The sequence below is a fragment of the Hakea prostrata genome, chromosome 1, assembly GCF_041222555.1.
Source record: "Hakea prostrata isolate BN-2017 chromosome 1, UWA_Hpros_2, whole genome shotgun sequence".
NCBI lineage: Eukaryota > Viridiplantae > Streptophyta > Magnoliopsida > Proteales > Proteaceae > Hakea > Hakea prostrata.
Genome location: NC_142600.1, coordinates 66,858,192 through 66,881,386, shown reverse-complemented (window position 1 = coordinate 66,881,386; position 23,195 = coordinate 66,858,192). Strand labels below are relative to the sequence as shown.

Genomic DNA, 23,195 nt, shown 5'->3' with positions numbered 1-23,195 from the left:
CTTTTGCTTCTTAACAAGCCTCTCCTCCCCATTAACAAGTGATTGAGTTCTAATGATCCAGTTTCTTGTATTTCCGGGTTACAACCCCCCCCCCCCCCCCCCCAAAAAAAAAAAAAAAAAAAAAAATTGTTTGGCCTTCTTTGCTTCCTTCTACTGGTGGATTCCATTGCTCTCTAGCCCCGAGGGCTGTCTATTAGTAATAGTGGAAATTCTATAGATCAGGCTTTCTATTGCTTGAGTAGGATTCGATCTAGTGGGAATCTTTTCAACTTGCTATGATGCCAACCTTTCGCTATCATGGCAACCATGCCCCCTTATTCCCTTATCAGTGGGTTTGGGCTTGAATAGTAGGTTGGCTTGGGCTTAGAGATGTGATCCTCTTTATGTCACTTCAAGTGGAGGGATGTAGCAGCTCATTATATGCGTAATAGACTAACGCACTCACTTTTTGGCTCTTCATTCTCTTGCAAATCATATGATCTATCAATCTATAATATGGTAGTCTCTCCCTATGTTCTTTCTAAAATTCTCTCTTTGTGGGCCATCTATCAATCTGTGACTTCACTACTGTATCATTCAATATATGATTCTATGTCACTCCATAGACCTCTTTGTTTCCCCTCTTTGGATGGATCAATAACGTATGCCTTTGCCTCTCCATATAAGGCTTATTGCGCCATAATATGGCTTTTCTGATCTGGGTAGGTGATTCATCATCTGGGTGGATACAAAGACAAATCTCTAGGTAGGACCCTTGCAAATTGGTATGGGTGGGCAATCTAATCCCCTCATCCCTTTGCGACGATTATCCCTTTCCATAGAGTAAGCTTGATTCCCTCAAATAGTAAAGACTTGTGGGTATTGTGAATCCTTGCCATTGGGATAGGATGGCTAGCTGTTTGGATGAGAGGTCTAACACTCACTATAGATGGATACTTTCACGACTATGCGATGTACTTCTCAATGACTCGGTAGAGCCCCGATTTTGTCTATCTAATCAGCAATCAAAATCGCCTTTGGCCTCCATTGCATCCCGTCTTCTGACCGTCCTTCGTTTCCTGGCTTTAGTGTCCTTGTGCTATCTTTTGATTAGGGCTTGACGGTTTCAGGGGGGACACCCCCGAACCCATGTAGTTATAGTCATCTGTGCCCCATATTAGCTTGATTAGTTTGATTGGTCCCTTCCCCCCCCCCCCCCCCCCTTCTTCCCCCGAGGGGGGGCTTTAGCAGCCCCATTTGGAGTTCTAGTTTAGAATGTTAGTCTTGTCCACAGGCAGTTCTCCCCCTTCCTTTTTTTTAGTAGGCGCCATTTGCTCATTTTGTCCCTGGGTCTACAAGCCTTTTTAAAACGCAAGAAGTTAACAAGATAGACTTTGGTTTTAATGGTGCCAGCCACCCCCACACCCAAAGGTGTCCCTTAGTCTACGGCTGCCCAAGAACTCTCTTATAAAACATTTGATCCCTCTCCACTCAATTGTCCCTCTATTTATTACCCCTCAACTAATCCTAATTCTCTCTCTCTCTCTCTCTCCTCAACATGGCCTCATCCTAGGGTCCTAACACTATCGGCCCTCGAAAATCACCTTGTCCTCAAGGTGATGGAAACTTTTTGGTTGAGTCTTCACATGTGTGCCAGCCATCTCAGTAACATTCTCCAAGACTGAGAAACAGAACCATTCCAAGGATGCAAATGACCATTGGTGTGCAGCGTTCGATGCGAAGCCTTCTCCACTGCCACTGCCAAGGAAAATGCAGAGATGCAACACTTCGGTCCCTCTCAAGCACTATACCAAAGACCAGAGGAGACTAGATGGGAGTCTAGGAGGTGCAATGCTGCCATTACGAAGATGTGGTTGCAGCGAAGACCCAGAAACGATGCTTCAGAATGTATAGCTGCTTGAAAGCAAGCGTAGAGGTAAGCAATTTCAGTCGATGAATTCATGGAACAAACAGTGATGGAGCGCAAGTCACCAAGCACATCGAGAAAAAATTTCAGCGAAAGCCCAAGGGAACGATGCCGAGCAATGGTTTTCTCCGGTAGAAATTTCAGTCCAAGTGTTGTTGGAGCAAATCGCACCCCTGCAAATATTGACGGTGTTGGGAGAGGAACCCCAAAGATCTTGTTCCTTTGCGCTAGAGCCCCTAAAAAAATTGGTGAGACAACTAACAATCCCTAGCGCAATTGTTGCAGCAACGCCTCCCTGTTTGTCTCGAAGGTGAGAGGTTGAAGATGACGGTTTACTGTGTTGGTTCTGTCAAACTGCTGGGTTGGTGAGTATTTGGTTTGAATTGGTCTCCTGGTTTGGCTTTGGACCACCCGAAATGTTTGGGCACAAGTTAATGTTGAGGAGGTTTGGGTTTAGGGTAAACCAAATGGGCCAGGCCCAATGGTTTAAATGGGTGTATGTAAACCCATTGGTTGGAAAACATTGGCTGGGCATGGGATAAACTAAATGGGTTGGGTTTACGATTAATAGAATGGACCATGTCCATAGTGGTGCTTTGAAATCGGTGAAGCCTAACCACTTAAAATGATGGGCTAAGAAAAATGGACCAGAGATTTGGCTGATGAGATAGGATGGGCTTGGGGTTTAAGGACAGAGGTTGGGCCCGAGGTGGGTCTTTTAAATGGGTTAGGCCTAAGCACTCCAGACCAAGTTCCGTTCTCAAGGCCCACTCCATGGGTTTATTACCCATAAATAAATAGCCCAAAAGGCCCATGAATCTAATAGACTTGACCCACCGTTTCTGATCCATCGGTTCAACCAAATTCTCCCCTTGGACCGTCTCTTCCCAAAAGAGACTTACGATTGAAACCCTTGGCGTCTCTCCAAATGCTGCTGCCGTTGGTGATCCGCTCTCTCTCTCCCTGAAATCGCACTCAGGTCGCCCAAGGCTTACGCCATTTCTGATCTGCAACGAATTTGCCACTTCCAAGGTTGCTTTCGCCCACATCCATGGGGGTTTTGTCGGAGCTTGAACCACCTAGCTCATCACCTCTCTGAATGGTCGACGCTTCTTCTGTTGCCCAAGAGTAGAGTCTTGAGAAGCCCCTTGTCCAGCAGAATCTTTAAAATACATGTAGACTCCATCCTTTCGGCACTAGGGCTTTCGCTGCCTAACAATAACAGCAGGCATGACCTTCTTCCTCAGATTGGGCTTTCCCTTCTTGACTGTTGCAATCGCCATGTCATCAACACAAGTAGAGGGTAACCGGTTAAGACGGTCCTTGATCCCTTTCATAGAGAAATTGTTCAGATTCTTGGCACTAGGGTTGTCGGCGCAATTCTCGGTTGCCGCCATCAGAAGACCCAATGACATCCGGAACTTATTTCCGGCCGGTCCTCCGCTACCTCGCTGCGGCATCTTATCAACTTCTATATGATGGGTGTTCGCAACTGAGCTCGAATCCGGCGTCTTCCCTTCACCAAAATCTTGTTGCAGAGACGCTTCAAAGTGTGTCCAATCGAACACTGGCCATTTCTTTTGGTAAACCCACTCTAAGGCTTCTCCATCCAAATGTTGGAGAGCCACCCTCAGTTGTTGCTCATACCTGATGTGATTTTCCCAACAGAAGAACAATACCTCTATCAACCATTTCCTTGCACTTTCATCACCGAAAAACAACGACAATGCCATCTCACCTCCCTGGGATCGAACTACTCTGATGCCAGTTGATAAGACCCTGCTAATATCTTAGAAAATCAATACTAAAATGCAAGAAGTTAACAAGATATACTCTGGTTTTAATGGTGCTAGTCACACCCCACACCCAAAGGTGTCCCTCAGCCTACGGCTGCCCAAGAACTCTCTCATAAAACATTCGATCCCTCTCCACTCAATTGTCCCTCTATTTATTAGCCCTCAACTAACCTTAATTCTTTCTCTCTCCTCCACATGGCCTCATCCTAGGGTCCTAGCAGGGTCTACAAGCCTTTCTCATTTCAGTGCTCTCCCGTTGACTAAAAATAATGGAAGCACTAACACATATAGTTGGCGCGTTAGTGCTTTAGTTTGCAACGATGAAGGAGGAAAAGTTTATGGAATGTCCTTATTATACAATGTGAGGATAGAGTTGACTCCAGGGTTGGACTAGTATTTTTATGTGGATAAAGGGATAAAGCAGTGAAAAGCTATGCTTGTCAATCGAGTAGGTGAAAAAAAAAACATCAATAAAGGATGTTCAGTAACATAATTTTTTATCGCTTTTATGTGAGAAAGGGGACCAAGATTGAATAGGAGAAAGGGCTTTTGAAATAGGAAGTTTCGGAACTTGTGCGAAGGAGACTCCAAAACAGGGCTGTCCAGGAGCCTTTACATTAGGATATGCACATAGTGGTTGTCAAAAGGGGGTGCAAAGAGAATGTGGCTGCCAGCTTAATTGGCTTTTCTCCTGCTTTTCAACTTCTATTCTTTCCATTGCATCCCGTCGCTGCTCACAGAATCTGCTGTATATGGGACATAAGAAGAGCCTGGCTAATATAATAGACTAGTGCAGTTTTCTCGCTCGATGTTCACTACTTTTCTTTTAAATTTATACTTGTTAAAAAGAAAGCATCACTTGTTGATGAAGTTTCATACCCTATGAACCTGAACTATAACCTAATTTAGGCTATAGCTCTGTCTTCCATTGATTTGATGCTAAGGTACATCTCTAACAGTGTAAGCTCCAAATTGTATTTTTGTTGCTAGAAACTGATTTCGGTCACCCCAAGAAACACTCACATTGTTTTAACCAGGGGTTTAGATGTGCGGTAGCTTCGGAGCTTCGTCCCTTTTTGGGGCTGTTATTGATTTTTCACCCATTATTAGATTAAAAAAGAAAAAGGAACACAGAGATACACTAGAATATGTTGATTGTTTCATATGGTTCTTATTTATTGAGCTGGGAATGTAATCCACACATGGTTGGGGATATTTTCGAATACTCGATTGGTAGTGATTGTAGTTAAGTATCAATCTAAGCTTCATTGCATATTCTTGTAGCTTTTGTATTTTGTATATACAAGAAAAAAAGAAAACACATACTGCATAAAGTAGTTCCACACTTTTATGCATTGAAACTTGATTCTTTTCTTTTTTAAAATCAAGAGAACATTGTTGTCAAGGAGTCACTTTGTGACTTATGCCCATTTCAACACCTTGGTTCAGATCCATGGCAAACTGTGTGATGGTGATGCTTTGTGAGGTCGATGTTTGGTAGTACGTACCCGATTGCTGTCAAAGTAATTACCTCAACTTGAATTAGTAGCTTCATCATATTTTAATCTGAAACTGAAATGAGAATCCTGAACTGAAAAATGAAGTTGTAGGAAGTGAATTGCAGTTCCCTCATTATTTATTTTGCTTGTACTGGACTTCTGTGAAGAGTCACAAGCAGAGCCTATGATTGTGCTTGTTGATCATGATGAACTAGGTATTTCCTACTGGTGAAATTATTTGTGTAGATTGGAGCATTGGAAGCAAGGACTTACATGTAGCATTACTTTTTTCTAATTTTCGTACCACTGAAATTATTTGTTAATATAATGCCTTTTGATTTTTTGTCTTTAGAGACGGCGCCTGGAAGCAGAGAGGGACCATAAATCCAAACAATATGCTCTTCATGATGGAAAGAGTTCATATGCTGCTGAAGCTAGTTCAGCCTCCAGAGCTAATGTTGATGAGCTCAACAAAGATTATGTGGTTTGTTTTGATATCAGAAATATTAATTTCTTGCATGAATAGCACATTCTCTTCTAGGCTGTGTTGTTCTTCCATTTTTGGGTGAGTTTGTTATTTATTTTTCTCTGTATTGTTGCCCAGAAAGCCCAAGATGCAATTCAAGAACAACAAAGGTTGGTTACAGATTTACAAATGAGAAGGACAGAAGTGGAATCAACAGTCAACAATCTAAAATCATCATTTGAGAATTTGTGTGGTATTGAAATGAGCTTCATGGTTCTCTTTTAGTTTTGTTATATCTATGTCCTCTTATTTTTTTGTTTTTCAATAAATGATAGAGTCAGCAAAAGCAGACAGTGATGCCTTTGATGAAGCAGAGTGTGAGTTGGTGCGGCTCAAAGAAAAACTATCTGCAGCTGAAAAGGTCTATTTTCTGTTCCATTCCTTTAATTACTTGAATGTTCTGGATGGAAGTAGGTGATATTCTTAAAGCTGATTCTTTTTCAGGACAAGGCTCATTATGAAATGGTCATGCGTGAGAACGTTCTTCATAGTATTAAAGTTGCAGAGGAAGAATATGAGAAGCTTCAACTTGACCGGGAGGTATGCTTCACTAACTCTTATGTCTCTAGGTTCTAAATCTGGGGAGCACTGGTGAAAGTAGAATGTATACTCCACGGTTTGGGGCTTCGCAGAGGTGCAATTGAGGTGGCTAGAAACCCCCAGTTAGGGACAAAGGACATAATAGGACTGTTATCATTTATTTCCAAATCGTGAAGTGTGAAAGTATTTGCTTTACTTATACTAGTTTTTTTTTTTTTTTTAAATGGAGCTTTGGAATTGGTTAAGGAGGCTGGATATTATGGAACTATTTTGAAACGATATCTTTTTATGTGTCTACATTGATATCTCATGTGGTTTTCTTTTTCAATAGAATTCTGAGTTTATTTTACTATTTAAAGAGGTCGAAGAAGTTACAAAGAGTGATTTGTTTGGACCTTCGCAAGGGGCAAGACCCAAAACCCATATAATTTTTAATTTGGAACAGACTATAAAGGTTTGATAATGGGTTTGTAATGGTCTCAAATCCGATTGCAAACTGTTAGTCAACCTGAACCAGTCGCACCAAACTGAAACCTGACTAAAACCTCAATTTCGCTAATGGTCAGTGTTTGGATTTGGTGCTTTCAGTATGAAATCGTTAAGCCCAAAGGAAAACTGCCCCAGACCGAACCGTTGAAACCCTTGCCTTCACAACATAATTGCTATTTATATTCATTGGAGTTGCACACAGTCAATTGTCTCCCAATTCTTTCCCGTATTCTTCTCTTTTATTGCATTTCAAGATATTTTTTGTCATCTCCTTTGGCTTTTGCTTCCTTCTATGATAGATATGGTTTCAGCTCTGAATAACAATTGAAGTACATGTGAATGAAGGTTATGAAGAGTGAAGAAGTTAGACATTAGGCTCGCCTTCTACCCAAAAAAAAAAAAGGACATTAGGCTTGCCTAAATAACCACTTTGGATTAGGATGCATTGTAAGTGATTCCTATGCTTGAACAACTTATTAGATTAAACAACTATTTTAGATTTTACCATGAGGATTCTCGTCTATATTTTTAGAAAACTGAACTGATAGAAAATTGAATCGTACTTCTCATGAGGTGCAGTAATAAATGAAGGAAATGAATATATGTAGGGTTTATTTAATGTTTTAATTTTTTTCAGAAGAGTATCATGTGGTTACTGCATCGGTGTGGTTGATGTTTACAACCCGGCTTGATTGTAGGATAAATCCAAGAAGGCTTCTATTATCTGTCCTGAGCATGAGGTGAAATCTTTGGCATGCTGCTCTAGGAGCACCCGGGATGAATTAAATACTGAATATGGGAGATTAAAAAGGTGGCTCCAACATAATGAGAGTGACAGGTAAATACAAAAGTGATTCTCAGCCAGCTGTAGTTGTTCCTCTTGAGTCTTGAAATGTCAACCTCATATGTGTTACATGCTTTGCAGAGATTCTGAATCTATTGACGATCTTCGACTCATATATCAGCAAAAAAAGCGTAAAATTTCAAAAAAGCAGCAAAACTGTGAAGCTTTTCGTGAGAAACTTAATGTAAGCTGTACCATGCTGTCTGGATGTTGGTTGAAATGAAAATCTTTTCTCACCTATTTAAATATTCTCTTATGACATTCTTGATATTTTTACCTTTTTCTTTCTTGCTTAAAAAACACAAAATATTAAGCATATATAATATGGCCCTTTTCATAGACCCTGCAATGGCAGGAGCCTTATGTACTGAAACTTCCTTTTCATTTAATGCTATTGTCAACGGGCTACCACATATTGTGGTCATGTATATTTGTTTTTCTAATTATTTAAGAGGTGGTTAGTGGTTACATTGGATTCTTTTTCGACTAGTCCACTATATGTAACCCTAGGTTATTAGATGAACAACTGGGAATCAGTTTTTCCATTATATTGACACAACCAACTCAAATGGGTGCAAGAAAGGGTTTCTTGATTTAGTTAGGATAATGGTAAGATACAAAGATTTCAAGTAGGATCCTGGATAATTTTATTATATTGAGATGGGCTGGGGTTAATGGGCTGGGATGGGATGGGGTTTCGAATATGGAACAATACAATAACAGAAAAGTAGTATTCTTTAATTTAAGGTTTGACATGTGGTGATATGGAGTGAAATCTTAGAGTTAGGGATCTAAAGTCTAGAAGTGTTGAAATAGGCTTAAAGATGGAGGGAATGTAGGTAACAATGTAAGGATATCTTCCAAGTTTGGTTGGATTTGGAATTTGGATTGCTAAATTTGAATATATGGAATTTCTTGTTTTGGAGGTTTTAGGGAGTATGAAAGTTCAAAAAGATATATCTTGGAATGGTTAGAATCAGGTCAAGCTAGCTATGACCTGAGGTCATTAAGATTGAGGGAATTTTGTGCTTGAAGTTTTGGGACATATCTGACCTTGAATTTTGCATGCGATGGGAAGCCCAAAAGTTTAAGATTAAGATTGGTGTATATCTAAGCTTAAAATTCTGGTTTTTCGGGAGTTTGGATGGTGTATATCTAAGCTTAAAATTCTGGTTTTTAAGATTAAGATTGGTGTATATCTAAGCTTGAAGAAAGGGGTTTTTAACCTTGGAGTTTGGATGGTATTTTGATGTGAACTGTTGATTGGAAGAAGGGGATGATAGCTATAGGTATGGTAGAAGATGCGAGATCTTGCCACCTTGAAAAACCAAGATCTCGGTCGAGATACACAATTTTTTGGCATCAACTCGGTGGCCCATCTCGGTGGGTTTTAGGGTCTCATTTGGGTTGAAACTTGATATGTAGCCTATTTAAGGCCTTTTGAACACATTAGTGGCATTGGATTTGTCAGAAAATAACCCTAAGTATGATTTCTAAGTATACCCATAGTGTAAAACTGAAATGTTGTAGGATTAGGGAATGCAAGGTTATACAACATGTAATATAGAACCTTTAAGGCATATAAATGAAAAAGAAGTGTATAAAATGCATCAAATAACCTAAATGTGATCAAAATTCCATTCACATGAGTATCACAATCTCAATTTTCAAGAATAGAATAATAAAATTATACAACCATTAGAAGTTCTGTATAAGTCATTAAATCATAAGTTCATAAGACAAGCAAAGAATGATTGATCTTCCATTGATCTTGTAGATGTGCTAAGAGTAGTTGCAAGTGAAAATCCAACTGAAATCCGCCAAAAAATGGGCGAAAATTGAGAGTTCCAGCGAGATATGGCGAGATCTTGAGCGAGATATCCCAATTCTCTGCTCTCAATCTCCATCTTGTCTCGATTCTTTGAAAAAGCGAGATATCTCGCGAGATCTCCCACCATGGCTATAGGTATGAGTGGTTTTCTACTGGATTCTAATGGTTAGTTTGGGCTGGAGACAATTTTTAATGTCTAGGGTTTAAGGAAAATGAAAACAGAAAGAAAAAGAAACATATTTAGGGTTGGGGAATTTAGAAGTTTAGAAGATTAGATAAAGAAGAATTGAGGTTCGGGGTTGTTAATATCTGAGCAAGATTTGGATAACTGCAATCTGAAATTTCCTTTTCTCTTACTTTCTATTTTTGTGTGTATGAAATATTAGACTGAATATTCAGCAATATTTCTTTCTATTTTGGACAGAATATCCTGTCATAATGTTCTGTAATATTTGTTTCCATTTTAGAGGACAGAATATCTTGTCCTTGTGGATTGTAATTAGTGACAGCAGCCTATAATTAAAGAGGCCTGCGATTCTGGGAAATCCATTCAGAATTGCAGGAAGTTTTTCTGCTGCTGCTGGTTCTTCTTCTTCCTTGCTTCCTTCTTCATTCAAGCATCTGGGTTTTATTCTTAAAGTCTGATTTTTGACATGGTATCAGAGCTCTTGTAATTAAACTAGTGTTTTGCAAATCGAGGTCTTTTGAGATAGGTTCCGTTTCTTCTGGCTGCATAACCACCTATTACTGCAACTAAGATGCTCTAGATCAGTTTTTCATGTAATCTGATCTCTCTATATCTACTGCCTTTACTGAAGACTTGAGAGCTTGGATCGATTTCAGTTATACTACCCTATCTACCAATTTGTTCGGTATTCTGCATAATATCGTGTGATATAACTGTTCCTTGTGCTTCTAGGCTGTGGTTCATGTTTTGATTGTGATCTCCACTATGGTGGTAGTGCCATTTAGACCAAGTGAGTTTCCCCTAAAGATCTACCTTTTTATGTCAACCATTACTGGTTATTCTACCATGAGTATTGTTGAATCTTAGGGACCTTTAGAAGATAATGTGAATGTGCAGATCACATTCATTAAGTTAAAAGGTAGTTCCAACTACTTATTATGGTCTCAAGCTATTTGTGTCTATATTCTTGCAAAAGGTAAGCTAAAATTTATTGATCTAACTCCCAGTTGAGACTGATAAACCTATATAAGTTGGGCCCAGGATGATGCTACCATTGAGATGTGGTTGTGGAATAGCATGGAACTTGTCATCACTGCAAATCTTATGTTCCATAAAATTACCAAGGGAATATAGGAAGATTTGCTAGAAACATATTCCCAAGACAAGAATATGACACACTTCTATAGTATTTATGAGAAATACTATTATTGTTGAAGTAATGGGCTGTTTTACTGTTAATGTGAATAGTAACGTGAACAGTATTATGCCTTGATGCTTGCTTCCTTTTTAAGATTTGCTACTCTCTATTTCTAGTGTAGGAATCTTGCTACGCAACTTTTGGGAGTTTCTAGAAAGCATAATTTATATTTTCTTCTAGTTACTAATTTCAGAACTTTCCTTTTTTGTACTTTCTATTTTGGACAGATTTTAGGAGTTAGAATACTAGAAATTTATGTCCATAAGTTGTGCTCTTTATTTCTTTTTTAGAGGACAAGTTTCTTGTCTCTCAAGTTGTATGCTAAACACTTGAATTCTATAAATAAAGGAAGCTTGCATTTCTAGTTTTACTTTAGCTAGGTTCGCATGCTTATTTTGTGGTTCTCTCTTCTCTCTTTTCTTTCTCAAGTTCAAACACTGTTTTGGTTGTTTAAATCTTGATTTCTATCAAGTAACAATTATAATTCTTTTAAATGCATGATGGAGGAGTTGAATGATTTCCAGCCTCTTACTACTGATATTGAGAAACTTAAAGCTTAAGAGGAATTAATTTTTTGTGTCCAAAGCAGTCAAAGGACATCTCTTAGCAGTGAATATCTTCCAATCTCAATGATGCCTATTCTTGACTCCAACAAATAGTTTGAAAATAACCCTTTTGTGAATCGTGGTTCAGGGGGGAGCTAGTTGATTATCTGGTTGTTGTGGTGGTTAGCTGACAAACAAGTCAAGTTGCCTATGTAGTCATTTTGGCAAAACTAGACATGCAGTAGATACTTTTTGGGCTAAGCATGGGAAATTAGAGTGGGCCAAATAACTTGCCATCCATTCTATTTTTGATGGTGGTATAGAAATGATGACATCTAATGATAATGGTTTTGGGTCTTCCTCTGAGGAACTATCTAAGACTATGAGATGGTGTGAGCCAAATACTTCATCACTTATAGAATATTGAACAACGGGTTCCACATCCATTGCTACTTTTGCCCACAATTCTTTCTTATGCAGATCACCCAACTTTACTTCTACATCCACCCCTTGGATCATCAATTTAGGGGCTTCTGCTCATATGACTGGTAGGTTATCCCTGTTTAGTTCTTTCTCTAAATCCACTACAAATCGTTCTATTGTTATTGTTGATGGAACATCCAAACCTAGTTCTTTTAGTCAGTTGACTAAAACCTTGAATGGAATGGACTTTATTATCTAGATTATGCTGCTCCAATTGCTGCTCTTTGATAATGGCATCTTTGCTATCGACTGGGTCATCTTTCCTTAGCTAGGTTGCAACTTCTATTTCCATCTTTCAATTCTTTGTCCAAGCTAAACTATGAGGCATATGAGCTAGGAAAGCATCATCATGCCACATATCCTCCTCGCTTTGTCCCTTGCAGGGAGTCCTTGCTCTCCTTTGTTCACTCTGATATTTGCAGTCCCTGCAGAGTTAGTAATAGGCATGGTTTTCGTTATTTTGTGACTTTTGTGGACAACTTTCTTGTCTCACGTGGTTGTACCTTTTAAAGGATTGCATTAAGTTTTTATCTATTTTCAAAAGTTTTATGCATGAAATAAAGACTCAATTTTCTTTACCTGTTAAAGTGTTTCAATCTAAAAATGCTTTAGAATTTGTGCAAAATGATATATCTAGTTTCTGCGATTCCCTTGGCTTGATTCATCAAATTAGTTGTTCTAATACTCTTCAACAGAAAGGAGTGGTTGAACTCAAGAATCGTCATCTCTTGGAGGTTGCACAAGCTCTTTTGCTTTATATGAATGCGCCCAAGAATTATTGGTGTGACGGTTTTTTGATTGCATGTTATTTGATCAATTGAATGGCCTCTGCTTTACTTTCTAACAAGTCCCCTTTTCAATCTTTTTTAGTGACTCCTAAGGTATTTGCTTGTGCCTGCTTTGTTAATAATGTACACATTACTACTAACAAGCTTTCTCCCCGATCTACTAGGTGCATCTTTATTGGGTACTCACGCACTCAGAAAGGTTTTTGGTGTTATGATCCTATTAGTCGTTAACAGTTTGTGGTGCTGATGTGACCTTCTTTTAGGATATCCCATACTATTCAACTTCATTTCCCTCTAAACAAAATATTTTCTTGGATGATGCTCCTCCCGTTCCATCTTTAGTTTCATCGACAGACTTGCCCCTGTACAGGTTTGTTAACAAAAGAATAAGTTGGCAGGTCGTATTATGGGTGGTATAATTTCTCATAGTGATACTGGTGTTTCTCTTTCAATGAATGATAATACTGGTCCCACTATGGTTTCATCTTCGCCCTCTTCACTAGTAGATTCTTCCAGTGGAGACCCTCTTCGCACTTCGAATGACTTACCTATCGCCCTTCGGAAATGTACGCATACTTGTACGCTACGCTCCAATGTCATTTACCCTATTTCTAACGGTTATGTCTGTCCCTCATTTACCTCCTTTTTTTTCACCTTGCTATTTCCCCTTTTGTCACTCTTATTCCAACCCATTGCAGTAAGGTCCTCAGAATCCTTGGTTGGAAGCCCATTATAGAAATGGAAATCGATGTTTTATAATATTGTCATACATGATCTCTTGTAGATTTACCCGCTAGGAAGGATTTGGTATGTTGTCAGTGGGTGTACACTATCATATATCACTCTGATGGTATAGTTGAGAGGCTCAAGGCACACCTGGTAGCCAAGGGCTATACTTTAACTTATGGTGTTGACAATTTTGAAACTTTCTTTCTTGGTGCTAGGCTCAACTCTTTTGGAGTTCTAATTTCCTTGGGTGTAAATCACAACAGACCACTTCTTCAGCTGGATATAAAAAATGCGTTCTTATATGGTGACCTCTATGAGGAGGTTTATATGGAGCAACCTTCAAGGTATGTTGCTTAGGGGGAGGATCGTACCCATTTTTGCAATCTATGTAAAGCAATTTACGGTCTCAAACAATCTCTGCGGGCTTGGTTTTGAGAAAGTAGTATTGTAGGGTCTTTTGTGTTTCTTTTGTGTTATTCTGACCATTTTATTTTTGTTCGACGGCAGGGCAGCAGTATAATTATTACGACTATGTATGTTGATGATATAATTTTTTCAAGGAGTGATGTTGATGCCATTAATGTAGTTAAGGCACAATTGCAGAAACATTTATGGACTAAAGACTTGGGAAATCTTGGGAAATCTTCACTACTTTATTGGGATTGAGGTAATCCATAATAAAAAGGGAATTAGCTTGTAATAGAGAAAGTAAGTTTTGGATCTTTTGACAGAGACTGGAATGCTTGCCTCCAAACCTACTGACATCCCCATGGACCCTTAATTAAAATTTGGATTGGATGATGTCCATCGTTACAGAAGTCTTGTTGGAAAACTTATCTATCTCACAATTACATGGCCTTACATCTCTTATTCTATAGGAGTGCTATGTCAATTTATGCAATTTGCCATGAAAGCCCATTGGGATGTAGCAATAAGAATGCTTCGGTATATTAAGAGTGCTCTTGGTAAAGGACTTATTTATCGTCCAAATCGGATTATGGATTTGGTTGCCTTCTTTGAGGTAGTTTGGGTAGAATCTATAGTTAACCATAGCTTTACTACAGGATATTGTACATTTGGTGGTGTTATAAAAGAAATTTCGGTCGAAACAGGATTTTCAATCGAGAAAAGGCCGAAATTTCAGTCGAAACTTGTGAGTTTTTTTACTGAAGTTTCGAACTTCAGTTTCAAGCCTTGTATGGACTCAAAATGATCTGGATTCTTGCATACTACCTATTTCAAGCATAATAAACACTATAAAACTACTAGTTTACCAAAAAAAAACATTGAAAAGGTAACATTCAAGTATATAGTATACATAAGAAGCGAGAATATTGCCAATTACAAGTTTACTCTATTCTATGTCTCCCTTTTCCCTTTGTACCACATACAAATGACAATACAAGTCCTATGATGTTTACCCCATATAGTTGCAGCTCTATATGTGGCTTCATCAACATGCCTAAGATGTCTTGATGTTGGGAAGTTGTGAATCTCCGGATAAAAAACTGGTTCAACTGCATATGGAAAGGTTGGTGGTGGCTATGGTATAGTGGAAGATCTGCTCAACAAATGAAGAAACACTTTGGTTGTCGACTGGGGCAGGGACACCAACACCATAAGCTCCATATTGACAATAAGGTTCCAGTGGTTGACTCCAATAGGTGACAGTGGAAGGACACCATAAGCTCCATATGCTCAATGATCATAAGGCTCCACTAGTGGCTGACCCTGAATCTGATATCCAGGAGGGACACCATAAGGTCTATATCCATAAGCTCTATAAGTCGACCCAATAGAACCAATACTCTCCGTAGCTGTATCTTATGAGGACTCTCTAGGCCTATGCCATCCGAATCCTTCGGAGGTGGAATCTCTTGAATCATCTATTCTCATCGATCTCATAGCTCCCACCAAGCTCTTCGCATCAGCCGGACGGTAAGAGCCATATGATAGCGTGTACTCTGTGCTATATCCATGCCATCTCCCCTTCCCTTTCCTCGAATATTTCGAGAAAATATTTTTGCCTTGAGATGTGGCTCCAGTATGGTCTGAATCTTTTGTCACGTGGGTGAACTGACTCTTGCCTATGAATCTCGGTGGTCATCCTCCCCGTCCCTGGTTCTCACGTATTGCTGGGAAGGAAGAAATTTTGGTTGAAACTGGAATTTTGACCTTGCAAAAGGCCGAAATTCCTATGTTTCGGTCAAAACCGAAACTGGACACTTTTTTTCAAGATTTTGGAACTTTAATTTTGGGCCTTATATGGACTCAAAATGATTTGGATTCTTGCATGCTACCTATTTCAAGCATAATAAACACTATAGAACTACTATTTTACCAAAAAAACCATTGAAAATGTAACATCCAACTTTCCAAGTATATACTACATATGAGAAGAAGTGAGAATGTTACTAATTACAAGTCTACTCTATTCAATGTCTCCCTCTTCTGTCTGCACCCCATACAAATTACAATACAAGTCCCATGATGTTTGCCCCATATGGTTGTCGACGTGGTCAGCAATTGCAGCTCTTTACGTGGCCTCATCCACATGCCTAAGATTTCCTGACGGTGGGAAGTTGTGAATCTCCGAATAAGGAATTGGCTCAACTGCATATGGAAAGGCTAGTGGTGGCTGTGAAATAGAGTGGAAGATCTGCTCAACAAATGAAGGAGCACCCTGGTTGTCAGCATAAGGATAAGGTCCATACTGACAATAAGGTTTTAGTGGCTGACTCTGATAGGTGACAGTGGGAGGGACACATAAGCTCCATAACCATAAGGCTCCACTAGTGGCTGACCCTGAGTCTGATAGCTAGGAGCGACACCATATGGTCCATAACCATAAGCTCCATAAGTCGACCCAGTAGAACCAATACTTTCAACAACAGTAGCATATGAGAACTCTGCACACCTATGCCATTCGGATCCTCTGGAGGTGGAGTCTCTAGAATCATCAATGCTCATCGATCTCATAGATCCCACCAAGCTCTCGGCATCAGCCGGACGGTAGGACCCATATGATGGCGTGTCCTCTGTGCTATAGTCGTGTTGTCTCCCCTTCCCCTCCTTGAATATGTGGAGGAAACATTTTGGCCTCGAGATGCAGCTCCAATATGGTATGAATCCTGTGTTGCGTGGTTGAACTTACTCTCGCCTATGAATCTCGGTGGTCATCCTCCCCCTCCTTGACTCTCATGTACTGGTGGTGCTGGTGGTCTATCCCTAGGATCAGTTGAATCTTGATCACGAGGTCCAACACCCTCCTCATCCCCTCCATCACGTCATCGTCATCATCATCACCATCGTCGTCATCGCTGGAGGCCTGAGTCACATCATCCTCCGTGTCGGACCAGACAATCAAATCCTCACTCTGGGTGGATGCACTAGGGTGTGGCACGAAGGGACTGACGGGCTGCATGTGCACTCCCCTCCTGGGCCATGAAGTCCTCCACATCAGCCCCCATCTCCTCTGCAATCTTTCTATTGGGACGACCTCCCTCCTCATCTAGCAATGGCTCTCCACTGTCCCTGATCCAGTCAACTATTGGGTTATCATCATCATCCATCTCAAATATATCGGCCAACTCAATATTGTTACTCTCTTTGTCCATCCCCTGTGTAAATCTGCCAAGAATAAAATCTTCATAAAATTTGATCTTGGGCCCCACAAAATCCTCTATGAATATTCCAAATGTGCCAAATAATGGGCTGTGACTTTGTTCACATGAACAGTATTTTGGCCTCCCTTTTTCATGTTTTGAGGTTGCTTTCAATGCTGTCTCAAATATGTTCCTGGCTGGTTGCCCTGCATCAATAAACCTTTAAAAGTTCCTAATTTGGCTCATAGAAAAACTCCTAATCACTCAAACGATTCAATAAGGTAAATAAACCCAAAATAGAATTCTAAGTCAAAATTTGAACTCAACAGCTTACCCGTGTATCATTATTACCCTCATTTTATGGGCTTTATATATTCAGCCCACTACATCAATATACCCAAAAATAAGATCCTTAATGTCTGTTGAATCCACCCATAGGCCAAAGTTAAGTATTTCAAAGGCCAATTGACCCTTTTGGACATTGTTTACTGCATCACACGTTAGGCATCATCAATATGGATACCTATGCTCCACCAATAAGGGTAGATGGGCAAAAAGGGAACAAGTTGTATTTCTTGGGGTGAGTGCCGAGCGCTCATCATTGATCTTGAGAAGGATTTGTTCTCTTAGTTTTGGTCTCAAACTCTCATGTTCCTATTTCTATGTATGGAATGTGTTGCAAGGTCTTCACAACTAAATGCAAACCCTACCTTGGCTGTATCTCTCCTCTCTTCCTTTTCTCTGTTTCTGGTTTTTCTCTTTTATATAGACATCTTAAGTTTCACCGTTGGAAAGCTTTCTCCCTCCCCTTGTCTTTCCTTGATTAAACATTTGAGATGAATCAAATATTTTCTAGTACATAAATTTGAGAATTTATCTGACTTTTTTTGTTTTCTTTAGTCTCTGGCTTATGATGTTGAAGGCTTTAAAAAGAATAGGGATACAACTACTGATATTGTTTAGTATTTTCTGTCTATATTGATAATCATTATGTGGTTTTGTTTTTCTATTCTAGGAATTGCACAAGGCACTTGATTTTCGTTGGAGCAAGTTCCAAAGGAATGCAAATCTTTCTGAATGTCAGTTGACATGGCAGTATGTTTTCCTACCAAATAACACACCATCACTTCTTTGGATGTGTCATAATGTTACAAGAATGCCTACATTGTACTCTTTTTTTTTTTTTTTTTTTTCTGTTGCTGCTCAATTTCTTTATTTGCTTCCAATGTTTGGATATGCTGGACTGCAACTCTGTTATATATTTCTGACTAATGTATTGTATTAAACTAGATTCAATGGTCATTTACGGAAGAAAGGTTTTAGTGGTCGCATAAAGGTTGATTATGAAGAGAAAACCCTATCAATTGTGGTGAGTACATTTTAAACTAAAGTAACTTTGTTCTTCATCTTCTCAGTGTTTTTCTTTTATCTTGTCTTTTCAGTTCTACTGTTTAATCCTCCAGCTACTAGAAAATTAATGAGCTGACTTATCTCACCCTTCTTCCTCTTTTTTCCTTTTCTTTCCCCCATTGTCTTTTAGGTAAAGATGCCCCAAGATGCGTCTAACAAAACAGTCCGTGATACAAGAGGGCTTTCAGGTTTTTTTTGGAATTTTCTTTTATCCTTAACAGGGATCAATAAACTATCTAAATATAATAAGTAATCACCTTTATATGGGTTTGTGTTATCAGGAGGCGAGCGCTCCTTCTCTACTTTATGTTTTGCACTAGCTCTTCATGAGATGACGGAATCCCCATTTCGAGCTATGGACGAGTTTGATGTGTTTATGGTATGTGGTTAACTTAGACACATTCTCTGAATACTTGCTTAAATTTTAGGCAAGTATTTTTCATGTGCAAAGGAGATATGCTTTTGTAACATCTTCAGACCTTCGAATAAATAATGAATTGTACATCCTATGTTGTCTCTTATTGGGTTTACAAAAGGGTAAAAAGTTTTCGAACGGCTTTGTTTTTCCTTGTTTTCTACTCTCGCTAGATTTGAAGCCAAGATATTCCTGATGTCATATTTTGTAAAGTGAAGTAGTGGGAAATCTTTAGTTCCATATTGCTTATGAATGGGGTTAGAGTGAGTTTTGTATTGTTTGGTGGGAACTATAAGGTATGGTTCCTTAGACACTGCTTTTCTTGTCATTGGATACTTTTGAGTTTATTTTATCAAGCACACTGTGCTGCCCGGGCTGGGTCATGCTGTAGCACGATTTGGACTTTAGACAGGTGAGGCAAGGTGATGTGAACCGGAATTCATCCCCTGGCCGAAATCCTGGTGCAGGCCCTATGGCTACTCCAAAGTGGCTACTCCAAAGTGGCGCCACCTAGGGCTGGCCAAACCCTCCAAGAGAAGTAGCTTGGTCCATCACAGCCCTAATTATTTGTTGATTCTAATTTTTAGAATTTTCCTTTTAATTTTCAGTAGAGTTGTGGTTAGTTAGGAGTCTTGTTTGAAATAATGATTAGTTCTTGAGTCCTTAGGAGCTTTCTTTGTAGATAGACTTCTTGCAAGTCTTTATTTGCAAGAAGAGTTTCTTTAGTGTTTTGAGTCTTAGGTGGAATCTATTTTTCTAGGAGATCCAATAGATCTTTTAAGTCTTTATTTGGACGGTTGAGATTAATTGTAAAGGGATCCTAATCTATAAAGCAAACCCACTTAGGATGGAGTCTTTAGTAAGATATAAATAAGCCTATTCTTTCTTTGTAATTGATTAAGTCTGATTATTGAAAGAAAAGTAAATCTGAGCTGAGGGATGGTTCCTTGTTGAGGGGGCTACAGTTGAGTACGGATTGAATTCTTTTTCAAAGATGAGCACCATCTTCTGTCTGGCGCTCTTCTTCCAGTACTCTGTCTTCTTTTAGAAACTACAGTCTACAGCGGTTCTACAAATAAGTCAACCCCCAGCCCCCTTCTACTTCACTCTACTACCATTGCAGCACCTCCCCTCCCCTTCCCCTTCAGTTGCAGTAACCTGAGCACACTTCCACACCTCTCAACCGATGCATGACCCTCCTGTTCTCCTCCTCTGTTTGTGCAGCCCTAGGATCCTCCCCCTTGCTGCTGCACCATTGGCAGCACCTCTCCAGCCTTACGACACCTTAAACCCCCTACCCCACCTCTCCGCACCTACGACACCCTTTTTGGGCCCCCCTCCCTCTTGTCTACTGACTTGAGGCAAGTCTGAAAACAGAAAAGAGAAGAAGAAAAAAGAAAAGAAAGAAAATAAAGAAAAGAAAGAAAGAAAGAGGAAAGAAAGGGAAATATCCAAGAAAGATTGCCCCAGATCCCTTCTCAAATTCATTTCTATTTTGAATGGTTAAACCCCTAAAGTTTACTTAATAATCCTTACACTTTCTGTTTCCAAAATCCCACAACCCATAGTCATCCCTAAACCTCTCCATTGGCTTCTTAGGAATCCTTGATACACCCCATCTCTTTGTTACATCCCATATTAATTCTGGATATATCAAAATTATCCCATAGGGATCTGTTAAAACCCTAACTCTTCCCCATCAACCCATTTAGTTTTGTTAAACCAAATCTTGCCCAACCCACCTATTTAGATTGAGAAATTATAATTAGCATGTTATCCGTCCCATCCAGATTTGATAGTTATTTGCTGGTTCAAAAGAAGATTATCCTGGGCAAACCATTAATTTTAGTGAAATCTTCCTAGGAACCCTAAGTCTAAACTTGGGCTTCAATCATTTGGTATCAAAGCTGTAATTGCTAGCAAACCCTAGAATCACCATGGATGAGCCAGGCATTGTCAGACAACGAGAAAAAATCTTAAAGACTAGCAGGAGATGCTAGTGTAGTTGACTGATCTGACTACCAGAGTCACCATGCTTGAACAGAATAGGAATGGGAACCCCTTCAGACCCCACCTCCTCCACCTCACCTAGGTTGAACTCACAAGTCTACGTGCCTCACAGAGAAGAAACATATGGAAAATAGATAGGCATTTCAATAAAGAAAATGTTGAGTCTGGACTGGTTCAAATTTCTTTTGTTACCTCTAACAACCAACGTACTGATGTATTCACAAAAAGTTTGAGTGTTGAGTTATTTAGTAGTGTTGTTAGCAAGTTGGGCGTGATAGATATCTATGCACCAACGTGAGGGGGAGTGTTGTAAGACATAAGTTAAGTCCAGAGGATGGTTTGGTCTATTAGAGAGTCTTTATTGGTTATGATTTTTAGTGCCACGTTGGGTATCATTGTACTTGCTCATTCATAACTATTATTATAAATAAAGCCCTGCTATGTCACATTGACATAAGTTAGGATTTCTCCAACTCTTCCAATAGTAGCTGATTACATATGGCAATTTGACTCCTTAGCATCCAAAGCAGGCACCAGAGAGAGCAAGCTTCAAACCATTACTCGGTTCAAACTTGGTTTGAATTCAGACATCCAGTTATCATTAGAGTCATAAACATAGTGAATTTGAGAGATATATTTGACAAAGCCCTTCATGCAGTGTGCCTCTTGTTGCAGAAGAAGCAAAGCAGTCTGAATTACAAAAGAGACCCACCCAGTGGCAATTCTACACTCCCACGATAGCTGCAACCCCCAAATTGTCAAACCCTATCAAAGCTGAGAACCATGGACCCATCTCTAACAACCCTAGTGAGTGTTTCCATTATCATGAAATTACACTTTGCCAGAGAGTGTCCCCAAAAAGGAGGAGTCACAGTCTTAGATAAACACCAGATAGACCCAGATCAAGATTCTGAAGATACCTACGAGTGTCCAACACTAGAGTTTGAGGATGAGTACAGTGAAGATAGGATCCCATCAAGAAGCCCAATTTAACCTAATCTCGAAGATTTTAGTTGCAAATATTGAAGAAGTTTGGTGGCGAAACTTTATTTTCCATATAAGACCATGGGCAGGACTCATCTCACAAACCATCGTGGACAGTGTAGCAGCATATCGCGGTCTTTAGAAGTTTCATATGGAGAGCAGGACCCAAACTAGAAAAGCATCCGCATCCCTACAAGGTCTCTTTGATCATGGATGCTAGAATGGACGTGTCCCCCAAGTGCCTAGTCTCAGTCACTCTACACTTCTACTAAGACGAGATTTGGTGCGATGTAGTATTGATGAAGATTACTGACATCATCCGAGTCGGGATCAGCTTCCCAACCACAAAAAACAGTGGGGCCCACAGGTGAAAATATGAGTTTTTTTTTTTTTCTTTCTTTCTCCAAAATGTGTTTTTCTCCTGTGGGCCCCACTATGTCTAGGGAGGCCATGGCTTTATGATTAAGACATAACTATCCCTTCCCATGAAAACAAGTGATCTTTGAGCATAGAGGACGAAACATTATACTTCTACCCCTGAATATTGTTGAAGATGCGAAGAAAAGACAAACCATGCTCACTAACCAAAAGGACCCCCCCAAGGCACGCTAGCTAGTCATGATAGCCCGGTCCAATGAAATCCCAAAGAGGCAAGTGTGAAGATAGTCCCAGTAGCATTTAGAGTTCTAGCAGAAATTAACCGTTCATTGGGGATGAATGTTATCACATAGGGCGAGAATAGATGTAAACTGCAATTCACCCCCTAGCCGAAACCTTGGAGTGACCCCTAAGGCCACTTCAAAGTGGCGTACCTAGGGCTGGCCAGACCTTCCAAGAGGCGTAGTTTTGTCCATCCCAACCCTAATTATTTGCTGATTTTAATTTTTATAGTTTTCCTTTTAATTTTCAGAAATGTATTGGTTAGTTAGAAGTCTATTTGGAGTTAGAAGTCTAGTTTAAGTTAAAAGTAAGTTCTTGATTCTTTAGGATTCTTCTTTATAGATGGACTCTTGCAAGTCTTTATCTACAAGAAGAGTTCCTTTAGTGTTTGAGGCTTAGATGGAATCTATTTTCGAGTAGATCCCAATAGATCTTTGAGTCTTTATTTGGATGGTTGAGATTAATTTTAAGGGGATCCTAATCTATAAAGCAAACCCACTTAGGATTGAGTCTTTAGTAGGCTATAAATAAGCCTATCCTTTCTTTCTAATTGATTTAGTCTAATTATTTAATGAAAACTAAATTTGAGTTGAGGATCAGGGTTCCTTGTTGAGGGGGCGATGGTTTAGTGAGGATTGAATTCTCTTCAAAGATCAGCACCATCTTCTGTCAAGCAGTCTTCTTCCAGTACTCTGTCTTAGAAGACAAAGGAAACAACCCACAGCCCCCTTCTACTTCCCTCTACTGCCA

General features: G+C 39.6%; 1 protein-coding gene across 3 annotated transcripts in view; it reads left to right on the top strand.

The window, feature by feature from the left end:
* The window catches only part of LOC149029486 (structural maintenance of chromosomes protein 6B-like), a 95,709-nt gene that overhangs the window by 56,049 nt on the left and 16,465 nt on the right, over nucleotides 1–23,195 (top strand). For all 3 annotated transcript variants that reach the window (XM_089141896.1, XM_089141894.1, XM_089141895.1), the window contains 10 exons: nucleotides 5,554–5,685; nucleotides 5,806–5,920; nucleotides 6,003–6,088; nucleotides 6,172–6,267; nucleotides 7,455–7,594; nucleotides 7,682–7,784; nucleotides 17,982–18,061; nucleotides 18,257–18,335; nucleotides 18,507–18,564; nucleotides 18,658–18,755. In XM_089141896.1, coding sequence (XP_088998022.1) covers nucleotides 5,554–5,685; nucleotides 5,806–5,920; nucleotides 6,003–6,088; nucleotides 6,172–6,267; nucleotides 7,455–7,594; nucleotides 7,682–7,784; nucleotides 17,982–18,061; nucleotides 18,257–18,335; nucleotides 18,507–18,564; nucleotides 18,658–18,755 — 987 coding nt within the window. The remainder of the gene's footprint in view (nucleotides 1–5,553; nucleotides 5,686–5,805; nucleotides 5,921–6,002; nucleotides 6,089–6,171; nucleotides 6,268–7,454; nucleotides 7,595–7,681; nucleotides 7,785–17,981; nucleotides 18,062–18,256; nucleotides 18,336–18,506; nucleotides 18,565–18,657; nucleotides 18,756–23,195) is intronic.